At 39.3% G+C, this 13,858-nt stretch overlaps 1 protein-coding gene across 7 annotated transcripts in view; it reads right to left on the bottom strand.

The window, feature by feature from the left end:
- The window catches only part of MACF1 (microtubule actin crosslinking factor 1), a 328,417-nt gene that overhangs the window by 43,008 nt on the left and 271,551 nt on the right, over nt 1-13,858 (bottom strand). For all 7 annotated transcript variants that reach the window (XM_068539571.1, XM_068539573.1, XM_068539572.1 and 4 more), the window contains 9 exons: nt 9,808-9,969; nt 9,464-9,634; nt 8,658-8,824; nt 5,216-5,375; nt 4,542-4,868; nt 3,513-3,597; nt 2,768-3,009; nt 1,546-1,752; nt 55-174 (listed from right to left, as the gene is read on the bottom strand). In XM_068539571.1, coding sequence (XP_068395672.1) covers nt 55-174; nt 1,546-1,752; nt 2,768-3,009; nt 3,513-3,597; nt 4,542-4,868; nt 5,216-5,375; nt 8,658-8,824; nt 9,464-9,634; nt 9,808-9,969 — 1,641 coding nt within the window. The remainder of the gene's footprint in view (nt 1-54; nt 175-1,545; nt 1,753-2,767; nt 3,010-3,512; nt 3,598-4,541; nt 4,869-5,215; nt 5,376-8,657; nt 8,825-9,463; nt 9,635-9,807; nt 9,970-13,858) is intronic.

Here is a 13,858-nt window from a genome sequence, read left to right as displayed (position 1 = left end):
TCTTAAGCGACTGATGATTCTTCTAGCTCAGGACACAGTGAATACGTGACTTACCTTCTGTACCTGCAGCTGAGCTGTGGTCTGGTCCTGTTCCAGGCGGATTGGACCCAGCGCCATCAGTTTCCGTTTTGTTTCAGCAACCCAAGCTAGCTCTGCATCAGCAGCTTGCTCATACTAACAGACATATTGAAGAAAAATGGACATATTACAGCCAACGTCCTCCTTCTGAGAATTCTAATTTATTCAACACAGAAAGGCCTAGATTTTCAGTAATACGGTTTACATCTCACAAAGTAAAGCCAAAATTGGTGAGAATTTCATAAAATCACAAATCAAGATGCAGACAATTTAGAGTTGATTATACTTCAACAAATATGAGTTGATCCTATTTCAACTTCTTTAGAAAGACGTTACAGAACCCAGTTAGTGGTTCTACAGCTAGAAACAACCATGGAAACCAAGACTCTTCAAAAGAAATACACTTCCTAATGAGAGTACTTTTATGAGGCTGTGCTCTTTTTCTGCCAATCCTCTTTCCTACCCATGCTCTAAACAGTAGTAGTCATGTGTTTAAATACAAACTAACATGGCGGCAGATGGCTGAGTCAAGTTAACTTGAAGTACTTGCTCAGCTGAAGAAGCCTAAGACCCCAGAAGAATACCAAACCTTTAAATGGAATGCAATAACGTATGCAATGACATCAACAAATACAAAACCTAAGAACATGTTCTATTCGACCATTGTTTAATGAGGTCCCTCAATCTTTTATCTCTTCCTCGTCAACGTTGCCAAATTACACTAATATTTAAAGGAAAGTGAACTCCCAAGCGTGATAAATTTCATACTGAAATATCTGGCCAAGATGAGGGATATTAATTAAGACACAACAGGGATGCACTTGGCATCAGAGCAAACTTCTCTGTGGTTCAGAAAGCATTTGCTTATCACTACGAACTCAAGGAGTCCATGTTATATTAATTTATTTTTTGCACCATGGCACATTAATAGGTGCATATCCAGCTACAAAGAAAAGCAAATAACTTTTCCCAGAAAGTAGGAAGGAAAAAGGATTGAGGGAAATATGACACCTGTGTTTACTTGGGAGGGTTCTATTTTGGATGGCTCTGCTATTTTGGTTAGCATATTTGATAGTAATTATAGTTCTTGGTTCTGTCCCCTTTTCCATCTAACGCTAAAACAGCTGATTATGTCAAACTAAGATTGTGAGGCACTTGGACCTTTTGGATCTAGATATTATCTACCCCCATCACCATCTGCCTCTTAGCAGGGCAGTAGCAAGGAAAGGGCTCACACACTCTCTTCTCCAAGTTCTTTTCTGCTCAAAGGGGTCAAGTATTTTTGGTCAAACCTAGATCCATCCTCACATACCTTTACCTAATCAGTTCCCACCACTGAAATGATTCGTCGCATCAGATTTAGCTTGATCTCATTTATTCCTATTCCTGAGCCCGTATTTATGTGGGTCATAGTTCTGTACTTCACACTGCCTAAAATATTAATGCAGAGGTGTCTATAAAGATTACCTGTTGTGATCTCTGAATAGCAGCATCGATTTCATCCACCCTTTGTCCAACAGTGTCACTGACCAGCTTGTACTGCTCATTGGCATCAGACACAAGTTTATCCAGCCCTTCTCTGGCTCTCCAGGGCACCAGCTCTAAGAGAGCACGGCTCACCTCATTCACTGTGTCCAACACCAGCCTGTGCTCCATGACCTCCTTCTTTAGCTCCTAAAGAGGGAAAAAAAGTTTTCAGGCCATTCCTTGCTAAATTAAGCACATTAGCAGCTGTGCTGGGTGGAAAGTGCTCTCTCTACCACACATCCCAGCAGGGCTCTGACCTCCTTCCTTCACTTATTTTTTTAATTTTTTTTCTTGTCTCAGCTTTTTCAATCACTCCACAGCCTGACTTTAGGCTTAGCTGCTTAGAACTGTCTGCAAGACTTCTCGAGCCAGACTGTCTCTGGGTAACATGAATGGTGCTTTTTGCTTTTTTTCTCCTTACTTCAGTAGAAATGATAAATAATGCTTTAATCATAGGTATTTAACCTCAACAAGTACCTACACAGTATTTCTGCGCATCTAGAACTGCACTAGATCCTGCAGGAGAATCAAACATAACCATGAAGTACCCTTTTACAGAATGAACTATGACAGTAAATTCTAAAATGTTGCATACAAAGCAAGCTTCTTAGGGTTGTTTTTTTTTTTTTTAATTAATTTTATTTATTTATTTTTGGCTGTGTTGGGTCTTCATTGCTGCGCGCAGGCTTTCTCTAGTTGCAGTGAGCGGGGGCTACTCTTTGCTGTGGTGCGCGGGCTTCTCACTGCGGTGGCTTCTCTTGTTGCAGAGCACAGGCTCTAGGTGCGCGAGCTTCAGTAGTTGTGGCACACAGGCTCAGCAGTTGTGGGCTTAGCTGCTCCACAGCATGTGGGATCTTCTTGGACCGGCGCTCGAACCCGTGTCCCCTGCATTGGCAGGTGGATTCTTAACCACTGCGCCACCAAGGAAGCCCTTCCTAGGGTTTTGAGAGTCAATCTTTTTTCTTCCTCAGACCATAACAAGTGCTCTTATATAGGTCTTTATATCAAATTTTATTTTCCAAGAATAAACAAAAAACGAGGCAGGCAGAAATTTTTGGTTTACATTTAAGGTATATATAGTTGGTATTAAACACATGAATTTGAACTTAAGGATTCTAAGAGGAAAATTTTTTTCCCTTTACAGTGTGAAATGACAGCTCACCTTCTGCCTTTGCTGAAACTGGGGTATTTGCTCCCTTGTGGGAGACTGTCCTCCACTGGCTGCCAGCTCCTCCTCCACCTCCCTCAGCCACCAGGTCAGCTCCTCATACGTAGACTGGAACTTGGCGGCCAGCTGCCGAGCTTGCTCTAAGGTTCTGAGGGCCTTGGAGCTAGTGAGTGTGATGTCTGCGTAGCGAGTCTTTATGCCATCCAGTTTCTCTTGGATAAGCAATACCTCTTCACCTGTGGGAGACAGCACACAATTATTCACATTTAATAGGATATGAGGGAGCCCTCTTAACCTCCCCTTCTTCAAATCAGAGCTTAATTTTTATAGATGCTCTCTCCCTATGGCAGTGATTTCACCTAGCATCCCACACTAAGGGAGGTGGGAAATACACCTTCAATCAATAAAAGAAGTGACTTCTGAGATTATTAAGATCTGAGTTTGACTGCAGGTGTTCCTAGACATTCCCAGCACCTTTCAGTAAATGCTGGCATTCACCATATTGGAGGGCAGGGTGAGCCTTCATCTATAACCAGATCTGAGACAACACAGTGTTTTAGTTTTCAGAAGATTGAGCAGGAAATAGGAACCCAAGCTGCCCGTCACCTGGGAGCACATGGTAATACAATCAGTGAGTACTAAGCTCCTCCTATCTGCAAAGAGAAGTGGCTACTGCAGGGTGCTGAGGTAATTGTCTGTGGGACCATAGAGGTGCTAAGAGATGCACTTTTCAAAGTACCTGTGGTTTGTTTTAGAAGAGCCTGGCCGTTTTTAATAGCTTGATCTACATTCTTCTTTCTATTAACAATTTCTTCATTTAACGCCTGAAAGGAAAGAATACCATTAATCCTAAAACTATGGCACAACAAAGGGAAAGAAATGTGAGCCCTTTAAGAGACCAAATTTAAAGTAAAGAGATGAATATCAGTTTAGTTTAAACATGAGATATTTGATTCCTTCATTTTCTCTTTGGTTACCCCCTTCTTTAATTACTCAAAACAATGAAATCAGCTACTTACAGGCAAACTTTCCTTTGATGAGAAGAGATTTAGGACTAAATCCACTTTACTAATCTATAGGTACCAAACATGAACCCAAGAAAGGTAGAAGTAGAATTCAGCAAAAATGTCTATGTCCAAAATAAAGAATAAGGCAGAAAGTTCAACAGAAGAAAGTCAGCAAGAACGGGCTGACTTAAACCAGGATCCTGGTTAAAAACTGTCAATATCTGAAGTCAACGAAGCAGAAGAATCTAAGATTATTAAAACCAAAACACTGCTTTGCCGATTTTTACCATCCCCAAGGAAATGTCACAAAAACGAAAATGAAAAGGGGCAAATTGTTGTTTCTACTCAGATGACACAGAATCCCTGGAATTTGAGTACATAAATTCTAGAAACATTAAAAAACCCTAGGCACTACTATTTAGGTAATCTGGTTTTGTTACAGTACATTCTCTTTCACATAATCGCTCAAGTGGAAACTGAATGATACATTCCTTAATGACGTAAAACATGAGGTGGAATTGAGATGGCCTGATTACATTCTGGATCATCTTCTAGAATTATTGATTCAGTCTGTTAAGTACAAGTATTTCCATGCAAATCATCAAAAAATAGATTAGCCCAGTCTGTAACTATGCACTTGTGTATAAAATAAAGTCGAAATGTTTGGAATTTAAAAAAAGAGAGAGAAATGAAGAGAAACATGAATCAAAATTACAAAATAACTTAGTAACATAATCAATAAGAATGGAAAACATGAATACCAGGTGGTCAGCATGCTGCTTCTGCAGGACATCCTGTCTGTAATCCTTTACGAACACTGAACTGAGCTTGTCCTCAACCTCAGCCAGCCAGTTGAGCACCTCCACCTCATCCTCCCCGAACAGCCTAGCGTTAGACAGTGCTTGTTCAAGCAGGGCTGCTTTCCGACAGCACCGGTCTTGAATCTCACTGAATCGGGCCTGCAATGAGTCTAGCTTTTCACATAGTACACCCTGCTCTGCAGAACATGTCAGGGAGGAGAGGGACTGCCCAATTTTGACTGCCTGGTGCACATCTGTTGCATGGCTTTCTATTTCTTCCTCCAGAGCCTGGAAATCCAGATGGAAAAAATGAATAACAGAAACAAAATAAATGAAAAGTAGACATGAAACAATGAATCACAAATGATATAATAAATAATAATATAAAAGTTCACCTACTGAAGGGCAAAAATAACATCAAAACAGAACAAAAGCTGTTTTTCCTGATAGCAGCCTATTAGTCCATTTCTATTTTTACTTCAAGAATGTGACTAGTCCAATTAATAACTGGACCATATTTTAAATTAAACTTATTAAAAAACCCCCACAAAACACATCTTCTAGAATGCTGCAGGCAGTTTTCTAGGATTTCTGGTTCCAGTTCTGTGTTTTCATTTACCATAACTACTTCCTACCTTGTGCCGAACAATCTGCTGCTGTATTTTGGCAGTCTGAGTGCCAACAGGTTCTGAGTTAGCGAGCTTTTTCTCTGTGACAGATAAGAAGTCAGAAATAGGCTCAGCTGTCTCATGGAATTGTTTGGCCAGAACCAGGATATCTTCCAGCTGTTTTTGCCTACACAAATATATAGAACAAGCTGCTCAGGCAAAAAGTCACATTAAGACTGATAATAGTACTATATTCAGTAAAAGACCAATCTTAATGAGGCACATTTGAAATATCAATAGTAAACAGAACACACATAAACAGCACTTTGCTGTTTTAAAGGCTTTTGTAAGCAGTACCTTATTTTGATTCTGTCATGCCCTTGTAAGGTACGCAGAATTATCCCACTATTACAAAAGAGAAAACCAACCCTGAAGGCTTAAAGAAAGATCTGTCCAGGTCGGCCACTGGGTAGCAATAGTACAATGAGGATTATAATCAGACCTTCTACTACTCTTTCTCCTATTGGATGTGGCACGTGCATCCTCTGTAAATGTGATCAAAATAAAGTTTCAAGGAGTAAAAAAAAAAAAACGTCAGTTTTCATTTTTCTTTCCCCATCACGGTTACCTTCACTTGTGAGTGAAGAGAAGAGAGAGCATTTGAAAAGCAAAGGCAGACCAAGCTATGAATGAGAACCTCCCTTCCTATCTCCCCCAATCCAGTCAGGCTTCTAGTAATTTCAAGCCCCAGAGCATAACTCTGAATTCTGATTCAAGGCAAAAAATGACCTCAAACTAGCTGAATTTGCCAAGGCAAACAGCAGCCAAAAGATCTATGGACTTTATAACTGGAATCTTAAATCTGGAATCTTAATTCTTATTTAATGTAACATCCACACTTAGCTTGGATTTCAAATACCCTGTAGATTAAAATCAGCAAATTACAAAAGGAGAGAGGAAGCCTGAATGCTGGAGGCAGCCTAATAAGCAACAGACAGAAAAACCACCGCAGAACTGCATGAGCACCCAGATTAACAATCAAAGGCCATGACGATGACATTGGAGCATTAAAAACAGACTCAGTGCTATGTCATCTGAAAAGGCCCTGGAAGCATGTGACTTTTATTTCAGAAAACCTTCACTGAACACCTACTCTGGACAAACTTATCTTAATACGAAATGATTTAATATAAAGATCTGCCATCTTAACTTTCTGGAAATTTAATTATGCTCGAGCATAAAGAAAAATGTATTTCTAGATGCTATTTTTAAATGTCAATATACAGTATAGAATTTCCTTTCTTAGTTTATGTCAACTTGCAAAATACATCTTGAATTAATAATACAACTAAAATATATAATCTTAAATATTATTAATCAAGAATTTCATTTTTTAAATATTGCTTGGTAGGTTATTTTAATTGGTTAATGACCTGCTTATAGATTTTATTCTTTTTTTAAAAAAAGAATAAAATATTATATTTTATACTGGAGTATAGTTGAGTAACAATGTTGTGTTAGTTTCAGGTGTACAACAAAGTGATTCAGTTATACATATACATGTATCTATTCTTTTTTAAATTCTAAATTTAAAAAATTTCATTCTTAAAAAAATTGCCCCTAATTTCTATGTCTTTCTGACTCATCTCTGATTTTGGAATCTGAAAGTTTGAAGAAATCAATGTAATAGGATTTGGGGTAGCAAAGAGAAGAGCTAAAAAATAATTTAGAGGCATCAAAAATCCAATATTAAAGAATCTAAACAAAAGTCTTTAGGATGTCTACAACAAATGACGCTGCTCTTGGTATTTCTCTTTAAAATATTGGCTCAGAAACTGTGTTAGACTAGGAGGATGGAAGCAAGTAGGGTAGAAGGAAAGAGTCATAAAAAGATACATTTAGGAACAAACCACGACTTTAGTGAGCTTAAGGACCTAGGAGATAAGTACATAAAATAATGACCATAATACAAGGTACAGATGATGAGTTATGGCAGTTAAGAGGAAAGTGAAATTGTTTTATGCTTGGGGAATAAAGAAAACCTTCATAAAAGCAGGGGAGATGAACAGAAGTATTTCATGGAAGATGCAACACCATCAGCAAAGACAGAATTAGGGAACTGACAGAAGATACTGAAGAACCGAATACGGTTTACTGTGCCCAAAAGGAATGAGAATAGTGGAAACTAAGAAAGGTAGGTTAGGGCCAAACAGCAGAGGGCTTTGAATGTTGGATTAAAGAGACTTTATTTTATAGGCAACAGGGGATCATTAAATGTCTCTGAGCGTGCAAAGAGGGGACGGCCTGAGGCTAAGTAAGCAGCAGTAGAGTGATGATTAGTTAGGAGGCTACCTCAGGTAAGCTACCTCATGGGAACTAGCCCAAGTGAGAGTTTGTAAGTCATGAACTGAGGCGAGTGGGAATTAGAGAAAGGGACGGAGAGGAAAGACACTGTAGAAGTAAAATGGACAGAATTTAGCATCCTGATAGATATGGGACACAAAGCAGGGGGGGAAAAAAAGGGTAAAAAATGAGGTTGAGGTTTTAAGCCTAGGAAACTGGAAGGTTAATGGTGCTATTAGGGGAAATGGATGGAGAGACAGAAGAAAAGTGGTGCAATTTGGAAATGAAAATAAGTTGAATTCTTTCATTTGTTTCTCCCACTAACGTGGAGCCAGCAAATACTTTGTAGCTCAGATAAGAAATAAGCAAGCCATGGATGGGTAGAAGTAAAGAGACTGAAGAGGGGGTTATCTGAAGACTGCCCGTGGCTACCTAGATAATAAATGATCAACTCTACAACTCTCATACTGATTTCTGATTAGTTATCATTTATTTTTAAAACTGAGAACAGTATAAGCTAAAAGTAAAGACATGGTGTGACTTATTAAGCTCAAGTGACACTGGGCTAACTTACAGCTATGGAAAGAGAAAGCACTTCCTTGGAGGAGAAAAGTATACTGCCTGTCTTGTGGCCATTTAGTGAAGAAAGTCCATGCATCTCTTGAATGCTCATTTAACAGAACCACAGACTAGCTCCTAGATGTAAGAACATCTAACATTAGGATAAGCTAACAGAAAAGAACATGATAAATTTCAATTCCAAGTATTGCAAACATTATTTATAAATATGAATGGAAAAAATCTGTTTCCAAAACTCAGAAAATAACTTGGCTGGATTGTAAGAGTCTGCGTCTGCTGTTTGGAACCAAGATTATATTGCAACAGAACACCACCAAAGAGCAATGAGTCTTCCAGGTCTCAGAAATTTATGGAGTAGCTGAGGCTCATTTCCTGAGTTACTCTGGTTATGAGGATCATCTCTAAAAACTTATCTCTCTTCAAGATAAAAGCCGTTAAACACCTACCAAAGCACTGTATGAATCATCCAGGGGCTTTTAGAGCACCTCAGTGATACAAGTCAGAAACCGCCTCTGACCTATCTTCCTCAAATCCCCAGTGGCTTTACCTGGCTGCTGCCTTGCTGAGTAGTCCTGTCCATCTACTTTCAAGACTCTCCAACTGCCCAGTGATCTTCTCTCTATCAGCCCGCTCAGCTGACTGGGCTATTCTGCCTCCTTCTGCTTGAAGCATGTCTACTGTGGCCTTTCGATCATCTAGGAGCCGCTGGAGCAACTGATGTACATGTTTAAAAGGAATGAAAAGTGATAACATGGGGTCACTTTAAAATCGGAAACAAGGAAAACAAACAAAATCCAAAACCTCACCCCACTGAGCCCCAAGTTTAATTGAATAATGAAGGTGGTTTTTTTTTTTCCAGCCTGAGGCAAAAACATGAGATATAATTCCTACCACCCATATAAACTTTTCATACACTTAGGTTTTTAAATGGAGCAGTGACTATCATTATGTGACTGATAGGGAACTTAGTTTGAACCAGGAGAAAAAGGCACTGAAATGGAAATTCAACCAAAAATATATACATATACAGGTAGAACCTTATACATGATATACATTATTTAAATATTGCTGACCCAAAAAACACTAAAAACCTCTTAAGATAAAGTGGTGACTGAAACACTGAAATAGGATAAGTGAACAAGCAAAATTGTTCAGTTCAATACATGTCATGGTAGTCTAGGAGATTATAAAGTAAGATGATGAAAATCAATTTCCATCTTTCTTTTCTGGATCACACAAGGTAGGTTAGGATTCTACTAAAACTCCTGAATATGCTCCTGAAACCATAAGCAAATGTGTTGTCTGTCATTCCCTACGGCTCCTACAGTTCACTGCCCCAACACTCTCACTTACCTTCTGTTCTTGGATCTGTGCTTTCACCACTTTATACTCAGCAGATGGGGGTTTCTGATTGGCTATGAGCTCCTCAGTGTCTGCCAACCAGCTGAGCAATGGCTCCAAGGCATCTTGGAACTTCCCACAATGCAACAAAGCCTCCTGGAGTTGTGCAATTCTTTGTGCAACCTGTATCACAGACATGGAGGTTCATTACGAGAAAGGAGAGAGCTTTTAAATGACTACTCACCCCTTTTTGTAACTACAGATTGGAACTGCAAATTTTTATTTGCATTCAGGTGCCAGGGAAACCAGAGATTGCAATGTCTCTTTTCTCTGCCCTCCATTCCCAGTACACTCACCTTTTTATTCAATGTGTTCCACCGAGCGTTGATCTCTTCCATGTCATGTTCCAAACCCTGCACATCACAGTTTTTTCCGGCACTCTGGATCAAGCCCTGGCCGAGTCCATTCACCTGCTGTAGTTTCATCTGAAGAGGATCCACCTGTTCTTTCTGAAACATCTAGATAATTGTAAGCCAAAGAAGATTTAATCTAAAGGCAATGAGATCCTCTACACCACACAGTGACTGGTTATTCTTGGGAGATTTATGATTTAACAAGGGAGGGCCAGGAATAACAAGAGAAAACAAGCCATTTGTACGGGAAAGTATCAAGGAAACATGTGGTTTCATATTTCAATACATACATTCTCTTACGGACAAGTAATTACAGAGAGTTACAGCACTACTTAGGCATTTAACCCAATGACTCATGGTTTGTTTTTGTTTTTTAATCTTCTTAATTTTTAATGCAAAAAGCTATAGAGAATAAAAGCAGCACCAGCCTCAAGATATCATGAAAGTGTGATGCATATCAGTCCTAAAAGGGAAGACTGACTAGTATTTAAGATTAAAAATACCTTGGGGAATAGCTTTAATTGACCACTGATACATGCAATGCTCTTCTCTGACTTGGACTAGTAACTCAATTAGCCAAAACATATTAATAGTGTGAAGAACACCAACCTCATAGCTTAATCCCCCTGTGGCTATTTAACTCCATTCTGTTCCAAGGCCAGAGACCACACATGGCCAATAATCTTGAAATAGTATTCCTCTGATTACAAAGGGGAATGGGCCAGTAATACTGGGAGATGTCCTTAACAACTTCAGACACCTACTCTGAGTAAGATGCAGGTATACATAAAATATTTTTGAAACAATGATACTATATATCCATGTTCACCATGAAACAATGGAATTTTAAAACAATATGAACAAGTGTAACAAGCAATGTGAATGTTTCTTTCTAATGCAGTCAAGGTCCATTACTACTTGGAACTTTCTAAAAGGAAACAAAGAGTCACAAGAGAACAGTACTTTTGCCACTCTAATGGTATTAAGGAAAAGAATGAGATAAATATTTGTCCCTAAGATCAGATTTCTCTCAATTATCAGAGGATAAAATGAGCCATATTTCCACTAGTCTAGATCTATTTCCATTCTTTTCTCTTCCATAAAAAGTTCCTTCAGTTTCAGTGAGACAGGTGAGCCAATTAAAGCCCAAGAATGACAGAAAATCGAAGAGGACAAAAATAAATGTAAAAGAAAATTATAAGTTTGGGTAAGACTAATTTTGGCCTATGTGAGACCACAGATCACACTAGGATTAGGAAACTGATTCTAGCAAGAGTGGTCTGTGGCTGAACAAGTGAGTCACCAGGGAGGAGAGGCTCCAGGGAACACTGAAAAAGGAAGGTTATACAGGTACTCACCAGTGGGCTTCATTTTACACTATAATCCGATTACACCATATTTTGTTAGGCAACACTACAAGGCAGTTCAGCTAAAAATGACTGTTACTCCGACAGCATGGTTCCCAGAGAACGCAAGTGCTATGATTCTATTTTGTGTTAAAGATGTTTTCACTGCAGAAAAATCAGAGCAGAGGGGGGAAAAACAACTCCTATGGCTTAAGCTGCTTGAGTGCAACAAAATGGCTGTGGGGCAGGGGCTGGAAAGGCAAAGAAAGCAGAAATGCCTAAGGTACAGAGAGAAGATGTCAAGTCCACACCGAAGAGTCCCCTTTTACTCAGTAATTAAATCCTGTCTCATGCTATGACTGACATTTAATTTTTTCTCTGTTGTGCCAATATGGTAGCCAACAGCTACCTGTGGCTCTTTAACTAGAAATTCAGTTCCTCAAGCACACTAGCCACATTTCATCGGGTCAACAGCCACGTGTGGCTAGGGCCTAATGTATTGGGCAACACAGAGAATACCTCCTCTCCTGGCAAGAAGCTCTACTGGCTATCGATGTAAATGACACAGAAAAGCAAAAATAAAATTTAAATAGCTTAACAATCTCTTTCATATAACAGAGCGAATTCTTTTCTTAAAATTTGGATTTACTTTGTTCGTGAACATTTCACATAGAAGCATTAGAGGTTACTTCATTTCCCATATCCACTCTATGGATTAAGTTGACAGGGAATGGGTATTTGTCTCATTTTTTTCCTCAGAAGTTTAAAAATATATGAAGGTGCCTCTAGATACTAAGTACTGTTTAAATACTTATATTGAACACCAGTGAACAGAATGTTAAAGAAAGTAAATTTGAAAACACTTGCTCCTTTCTCTCGACTCCCAAGTAAAGTTGTTGTGCAAAACCAGTGCTTTTAAGATACATTAAATTCCTACTCCTTACTATTTCAATGGGACTGTGCCATGTTATTAACTAACCAGTGCTGGCAGACATTTCCCAGAGCAGAACACTAGTAAAAATTACTGCAAGGCTGTAAGATGCAACAGGGGCAGAAAACAGAAAACTTCCCGAAGAACTTCTTCAAATGCTTTTATCTTTGGTAACACCACAGTCTCCCAGTTTGCATCCTGACTGATCCTTTTCTGATGTCCTTTGCCCTCTTCCTCTTCTAGATCTCCAAATGTTAGCCTTTGGGGATAGGGATAAGAGTAGCATGTCAGTCCTGAGCCCTCTTCTCATTCCACACTCTCCTCTAGGCAATTCTATCCATTCCTACGGCTTTAAATATTTACCATGATAAATGCTCATCACTCTAAAATTTATATATATATCTTCTGAATTTCAAATCTGGATATCCAACTACTTGCTTAATATTGCCATACAAATGAATCACAGGCATCTTGAACTTAACCATTCCAAAACAGAACCTGCTAATTTCCTCTCCCCCAAATCTGTTCTTCCCTAAGCAATTTACTACTGCCCCCATTGTATGGCTGTGAGCATAAGTGACGCCATTTTGGGCCCTTAGAGCTTCTCCTGTCCTTTTGCAGACCCAACCCAGGACTGTACCGTACAGTAAATCACTTCTCTGTTGTCACGGGCTTTGTAGATAATAGATATTGTTTAATAATCATCAGGACCCAGTAGCCCCTATGTTTTGTTAGTCCCCAAACAATGATGAAAACCTTCGCTGACATATATTCCTGGCGCCCATGAGACTAGTACTCATTCATAAATCTTGACTTAGGAATGCACGTCCTGTTTCCAAGCACCTGCTGCCCCCACCCCATAAACCCCAGACCCTAGGTTAACTGTAGAATTGTCCCAGTGGCCCCCTGGGTGGTGCAGAGTGCAGCTGCAAATGCTTCGGGTTGTTGTCTGTCTGATCCCACCCTGACTGTAAGTTACCCTACAATAAACTGATCCATTGATTATATGGAGCTACCTGCCTCCTTTTTTGGTCTCAAGATGCCTTCTCGGTTTAATGAGTACTTTTTGTTCCCTCCACCCTCCAACACCCATCCACTCAGTTGTGCAAACCAGAACTAGAAGCCATCCTTGATAACTCCCCCTCACTCCCTCCCAATATGAAAGCCATTATCAGGTCTTATTGATTCTGCCTCCAAACTGTATCTTAGATCCATCCAATTGTCTTCAAATCCACTGACATCTCTCTAGTCCAAGCCACCTGGACAATTGCAGTAATCTAGCAGGCTTCTTTACTCTGTCCTTGATCCCCTGCAATCCACTCTAAACACAGGAGCCAGTGTGATTTTTTTTTGTAAGTTGCAAACCATTCTGTGTTTTCTGTATTCCACATCAATTATCATAATATGAACTAACAAATATAAGACAAAAGAAATCTGAGATTTATAAACCCCGGATAATGTTGAGAATGTTTACTGTCAGTGTGAACCAGTTTTCTCTATCTTTAAGCTGAGAGTCACCTTTTAAAAAACATAAATGAAATCATTTCACTCCCTTACTTAAAATCTTTCAATAGCTTCTTATGGCTCTTAAGGTAGAAATCCTTTTGAGGACTTCTTTCTCAGCTGCTGCATCATCTGGCCCCTTCCTAACTGCAGGTTTACTGCAAGGCACTCTTCCGGAACCCTTGCTCACTGTGGTCAAGCCACTTGGCTTTCT

This window comes from Eschrichtius robustus, chromosome 3 (assembly GCF_028021215.1).
Source record: "Eschrichtius robustus isolate mEscRob2 chromosome 3, mEscRob2.pri, whole genome shotgun sequence".
Lineage (NCBI taxonomy): Eukaryota > Metazoa > Chordata > Mammalia > Artiodactyla > Eschrichtiidae > Eschrichtius > Eschrichtius robustus.
This window is presented reverse-complemented; position numbering and strand designations above follow the sequence as displayed.